Source organism: Solanum lycopersicum, chromosome 1 (assembly GCF_036512215.1).
Source record: "Solanum lycopersicum chromosome 1, SLM_r2.1".
Taxonomy (NCBI): Eukaryota; Viridiplantae; Streptophyta; class Magnoliopsida; order Solanales; family Solanaceae; genus Solanum; species Solanum lycopersicum.
In genome coordinates this window covers 87,734,328-87,740,742 of record NC_090800.1, presented here as the reverse complement: position 1 = coordinate 87,740,742, position 6,415 = coordinate 87,734,328, and the positions used below count along the sequence as shown (strand labels likewise).

Here is a 6,415-nt window from a genome sequence, read left to right as displayed (position 1 = left end):
CAAATGATAATGTAATTGCAAAGGCTAATTTTTTTTATATAATATATATATATATATATACACATAAGCCATCTTTGTCATAACATGACTTTATATTTAAACAAACAAAAAAAAGAAATGCAACAGAAAGTATCTCTCCACATCTCCCATTAGAGAAGGGTGCAGACAAACTTTTTTCTGAGGTCCAAACAAGCAAAGCATCATAAGATTCTCCTTTTGTTGACGAAATCACAACTACAATAAGATAATACTAAGATGGAGAATCCTATCTGTTCTATGGCATCACTCTCTCCTCAGAAAATACATTAAAAATCAAAAGCCGATCTTTTTTTGTCTTGCCAGCCATCCATAACTGACCACCCATACCAGTATGGGCTCTAATTTGCATCATCACTTATATTTCCCCAAAAAAACCAAAACTATTGACTCATGTCAGATCCATTCTTTCCCCACTCCTCTACACATTATGGACCCACCTTCCTATGCTTTTTCATTGTTGCCAACAGTTGCACCATCTGAAACTGGTTTCACGTCCACAACAGGAAGTTTGATCTTTGGGGAAAGTTTTTTCGCTTCCTCAGCTGTATAGACGTAAATTTTTCTAACCATGCTGCAGAATTCACTGTACCACATTTCCGTTACACCAAAAGTCAGTAGGAAATACATCTCGGAAGTAAAAGTAAAATCTTTGTGGATTAAATAGAAAAGACAACTGATGATGCTGATTAGTGATCCACATTACTCAGAACCTATCTATATGATGCAAGGAATGTTGAATGTTTAAGCACAAAATGTAACGCAAAGTAGAACAATGAAAACATAACTAAGGTTGTCAGACTTACTGCCATGGGTCGTCTCCAACCATCATCATGTCATCCTCGTCATCTGTGTAGACTACCTGCCATTTCTTGGTTGATCCACGAAGTTCACCTTCAATCTCGAACATCACCTCCAATTTCTTAAGCAGATCTTCATAACTATCTAATCTTGTGAGATCAACTGCCCTCCCAACTGCCTTCCCTTGCATATGCACCTAAGGAGAATACAAAGAAGCTCAATCAAACAATGAACTCCAATTTGGCAAAACAAGGGCACCACAATCATTTACTTGTGAAAGAGAGAATTCCGAACAGAACAAAAAATAGACTAAAGGTTAGGTGTACCTTAGTGCAACTCCGGATTTGTTTGCTTTGAGACTCGTGGGTAGACCTCAGAGATGACTTTTCAGGTTCACAGCTTACTGAAGGAATTGGATTTGATGGTTCTGAGTTTCGGTCAGAATCAACATTTAAAGATGGAACTGGCTGATCCTCCACTACAGCACTTGGCATAGCAACCGATGAGGATTCATCTATGGTTGGGCAATCCAGCAACTCAATACCAAATAACCTACATCCATTAGCTGGTCTCTTTTCACTAGCAGGTGCAACAGACTCGGTACATGTCTCTGATTGACTTGACCAGTACATTGTTTTGGTAGAAAGAGGCATGGAACCATTCTCACCATAACCCAGGCCCTTTGCAGCAGAAGAAAGTTTGGGTGAAGGATAGAGATCTCGCCCACGAGATGGATCACAGTATGAGAATGATGAAGGAGAATCTACAGGAGACTTCCACATTCCTACAAAATGGGAGTTGCAAATGAGAATGTGTGTACATTAGAAGTAATGATCATACAGCACAGGAGAAATATTCCAGACCTAAAGCAGGAAGTTCTTGCACTGGCGACGGTAAAACTGATGGTCGAGCACGCTTATTTCTTTGAGGAGGCTGGGTGTTTGTAGGTGTTGCTGCGACAAGTGGTTCCATATCCCATGGAGAAACCCTATCTGGACGCAAAATTGATGATGGTTCATCCCAGTGTACCTGAACAAATCAAATGCACAACAACAGTTTATTAGCTATTGTCAACAAGATAATGTGGCAAAGAAAATGGAAAAAGTAAAAAAACAAGGTTATAGCAAAAGATGACAGCTTTATTTGCAAAATTCTACAATCCCTAATAAACCACATTACAGTAATCTCTAAGTAGATGCCGCAGAACACAATGACATCACATTAAGAGCACCAAATACTTAAAAACTAGACAGGTTGCTCTACTTTCTATCTAGGGCACATGAACAAAAATGTAAAATGTTATTTAACAGGCAGCAGTACAAAACAAAGTGGGCTGAGAGCAGTAAATTTCACAACCTTTAAACAGCAACCAACAACAAAAACAAGATCATAGAGAGGGCTAAGATGATCATTAACAGCAAGCTTAAATGGCCACTTGTACAAATTAAAAAACAAAATGTACCTTCAAAGATCTCCATTCAGAATCAGGCCATCTAGATGACGGGTTATCACCAACACCAACAATTGTTCCACTAAACCTATAAAACAGACAAAGTAGCCAAGGGTTAATTGAGTTTTAGCCCTTTATAGTCCTCTTTTAAATAATTTGAGCTGAATGTAATACAGATCTCTAAGACCTGAAAGTTATTATATTCTGAAGATTTACCTTCTTTCTGGAACTTCCTCACCCTCAAATCTCATTTTAAACCTCATCCCAACAGAGAGCTTGTGATTTCGTGCTTCAAGATATTTGTTCACACTGACAATGAATTCTGACTGACTAGTCCTGGAAATCAGCAGTTTTAGTACAGTTAAATCCACATGGCAAGTGTAAGAATCTAGATTCAGAAGCAAGAAAATATTCAAAAGATTGGCAAGACAATAAGAACAAAGTATCAGAACATGCACACAGAAACAGAAAAACTGGATAATGTTACTACAGTCCCTTAAAATCTTAAAAATTAATCACTAGTAGTGCTAGCTAATAGTAAGGAAGCTGCAAAACAAAAAATTCAAATTTCCTATACCACAGAGCTTGTATAGAACTAGAGAAACTTAGTGCTCACTGTACGATTAATTACTACACGTAATTTTTGTTGTTGCCAACTCTCAATGAAATCAGAGTATCATTACCATTGTTAGAACAGAACCCAACAATATTGACATACAAAGATAGGAAGCTTCATCCTATAAAGTGGAGATAAATTCCCATGTTGGAAAGGGAAAAAGTAACTACCTAGGCTTATAGAACACAGAGAAGAGGGTCCCAGTCATGATGGCATGAGATGCAGTTGCAAGAACACCCAGATGCATGCTGTGACTTGAAATCACAGAAGATGGCATATTATTTAACTGTCTCATGAGTCTCCTAACACCAACTCGAAGCTCCCCACTGTCTCCCCTGCAGAGATAAAGAAATGATGGAAGGGTTATGAAAGAGAATTTTTATAAATATACACTTCCAGTAAAATATGGCTGGATATGTTACTCATAAACTTGCCTGAGAAATATGAAAGCATCACCAGCAACCAACTTCTTTGCACTGACAAAAACACTCCACCCAGTTGTTAGCAAGTGTCGCCTAGGTTGACCTGATCGTGAAGTCAAAATTTATTTTGAGAACTAAACAGAAGATTATACGTAATGACAAAACCACGGAAAAAAATTACATAAATAACCTCGAAAAATGTGGCGAAAGTGCCATTCATTGCCATGTAGATCACTGGCGACCAATTCCTGCCATGGTGGTTGCTGTGACATATCCTGAAATATGTAGCAAAAATTAATGAGATGAATTAATGGATAGGGGTAGAGGAGTTCAGAAGGGTGAAGCCAAGACAAGGCATAATTCTGAAATACAAGCTTACCAGTGGAGGCAAACATTCATCTGCATGCCTTCGGAGAACAGAAAACCCACCATGGGTGCTAGTATCAGATGCAGTAAGAGTTTTGCAAAACGAATGGACAGTGCACTTTTCAGGTTCAGGGAGAGGGGGATCAGGGCTTGTGATCTCGCCTTGCTAAAACCATAGAAGACAAAAGGAAAATGCAGGATGTTATTGAAAAAATGTATGTCTTGGAAGTGTCATATGATCAAAACCTCAAAGATTTAAAAGGTGGCACTCACATCTGGTTCAGGAAGCAGAGTTATCTGTGCATACACCTCATCTGTCTCTGACTCAGCCTAAAATTAAAAATGGTAGTTATAACCATAATTCAACCACATGAAGGGGGAATTAAAAATAATATTATTTTTTTATAAAAAATATGGCACTTACACGAAGTTGAACATTCATCACTTTGCATAAAATTTTAGCTGGCAAATTGAAGGAAGGAAGGTGTTGGTCTACTCCCTGGTGTGTCGACGCTTCAAGCTGGAAAGAGATCGCAATCATTACGAATCATAATGAGAGAGAAAGAGAGTATGACACATCACACTATGATTGAGGTTTTATATATCTTCCACGTTTACACGAGATGATTAAGAAGTGCACATAAGACCTGAAAAGATAAAAGAGGAGGGAAGAAAAATGTAAATTAAAAGATACCTGTTCCATGTGACCCTGAGGGAAATAATAAACTCTTTCCCCTTCACGGGGAACTGTTACGAGAGGTCCAGCACAGGCATGCCAAAGTTCCTTGTATAATGCATTATTTGCAGATGCCCCTACAGAAAGATCAAACAATTATATTTTTCACTTTAACGAGTAACACAATGACAATTATCGGGCTAGGCAGAGCAGACGCACGAGAATTGGCTACTACCATACAAATGATATACAAGAGCAATGGATGTCAATGTATTAAGGGAGACACACATAGGACAGTGTTATGTGCATATTATAAATACATGACTAAGTAAAATAACCAAATGAAGAACTTGAAAGAAAGCCGGAGTGAGGACTAATTCAACAGAACTTGCATATAATTGGTTCATGGTAGATGAGTAAGATAAATAGGAATAAGGAGAACCAACATTGTAAAAGCTCAAATCAAAAGCAAATAATAGGAAAAAGAGAGCATTTACAGCCTACAGGTACATCATACTACATGAACATAATATCTATAATTAAGCATGAACTACTAGTTTATTATAGACTATAAACATAAAAGTATGGAATTGAAAGAAGAAATTACTCAAACCTGGATGTGTCCCACCACCGAAATGATTTGCAGCAACGTGTGCCATAAGAAAATCAATTTGAAGTCACCAACTCTTAAGTGATTATCTGCGTCTTCAGAAGAGTATACCTCTCAATGAATTCCCGGCAAAATTAACTAGATCCAACTGACAAAACCCACAAGAATCAGAATACACCAAGTAATAGTGAACAAATGCAGATGTGAACTTTAAAGACTCAAAATCTCTAACTGTTCTTGCTCTTCTTTCAACAAATCTCAACAGAAGCACAAAATTTATCACCCCCTCTCAAATAATCTGCATAACTTAAAAAATTGGGCACAAACGCCTGCTAGAGCCCCTTTTACAGTAAAAGGCGAGAGCAACCAAATTGAAAAATACAGAGGCATAACTTAAAGCCTTAATTAGATCCCAAAATGGAGATTTTAAAGTTCAACACAGATGAAAACACACATCAAAAGAGGAAAAGATGAAAAAAAAATCAAACAATTTGCACTCAAAAACATGGAAACCGATTACAGATCGAAACACTTAAACACAACTCGTAGATCTAACCCAAACTCCGTCAGCTAAAATTTATATATCCATCGATAAACCACCAACCATATGGAAATTCACAACTTTCCATATATAAAAGCAGCGATTATTTCTATATAAAACTAGAAGAAAAAATCAAACAAAAAAAAGGAACAAAATCAGAATTCAAAAACAAACCAAAAAGATTACCTTAAGTATTCACCCGGATTTCGCTATATCTCATCATAATCAACGTATATAACGTTCATTTCTATGTACAAAAACAGCAGAGAATCGAAAAAACTAACTAAACTCTTTCAAAGCAGCAAGGTCGAAGATTAAATTGACCGATTAGCTGAACAAGTAAAGAGATGAAATTAGGGTTTTTGTGTTCTTGAGAAAGAGAGAGTAAAGAGAGAGAAAATGGTGATGGTGTTTGCCTGGTTGAAGCCGACAGTACTCCTTTTGTTTCTCTCTCTACAAATATTCATGTATCTCTATATGTATACACATTTTTTTCTTTATTTCTAAATTTTTTCTTTTTCTTTTTGGGTTTATATGTTGGACTGTGTGGAGCAATGGTGTCAACTGTCAAGCAAGTAGACTTTGAACAGCCAAAATACGCATTGGACTTGGAGATTACACAATATAAATTCAAAAATAATTATAAAAAATCAAAAATAAAGACTAATTTAATTAGGAAAAAATAAATAAATAAAATCCACAATAAATGAACAACTTTATTTTATTGAATAGTAATAATAAATTTAACTAATTGGTATAAACATTATTACTGTAATTTTAACATTATAAATTTTTTTACAGATTGAGTATAGAATAGTGAGTTTGCTAAGAAGCAAAAACATTAAATTTTACTAGTGTTTGAACTATTTATTATGTATTTCTATTAATTTATTAGAG

At 36.2% G+C, this 6,415-nt stretch overlaps 1 protein-coding gene across 1 annotated transcript; it reads right to left on the bottom strand.

The window, feature by feature from the left end:
* ARF1 (auxin response factor 1) lies at nt 1-5,968 on the bottom strand. Its single transcript, NM_001247942.2, has 15 exons — nt 5,705-5,968; nt 4,981-5,125; nt 4,386-4,504; nt 4,116-4,211; nt 3,965-4,021; nt 3,705-3,857; nt 3,516-3,600; nt 3,338-3,428; nt 3,074-3,238; nt 2,504-2,623; nt 2,300-2,375; nt 1,701-1,866; nt 1,164-1,621; nt 843-1,033; nt 1-622 (listed from the first exon to the last, which is right to left on the bottom strand). The coding sequence occupies exons 2-15, from the start codon at nt 5,024-5,026 to the stop codon at nt 481-483; spliced, it is 1,965 nt and encodes a 654-aa protein (NP_001234871.2). The 5' UTR covers nt 5,027-5,125; nt 5,705-5,968; the 3' UTR covers nt 1-480.
* Between the last annotated feature and the right edge of the window lie 447 nt (nt 5,969-6,415).

Bases quoted from the DNA above. Each gene is read 5' to 3' on its own strand.
- ARF1 (NM_001247942.2), bottom strand. From the start codon at position 5,026: ATGGCACACGTTGCTGCAAATCATTTCGGTGGTGGGACACATCCAG. The intron at 4,022-4,115 runs GTAAGTGCCATA...TTTTAATTTTAG, and splicing joins TGATGAATGTTCAACTTCGT to GCTGAGTCAGAGACAGATGA. The intron at 623-842 runs GTAAGTCTGACA...AATGTGGTACAG, and splicing joins GTTGGAGACGACCCATGGCA to TGAATTCTGCAGCATGGTTA.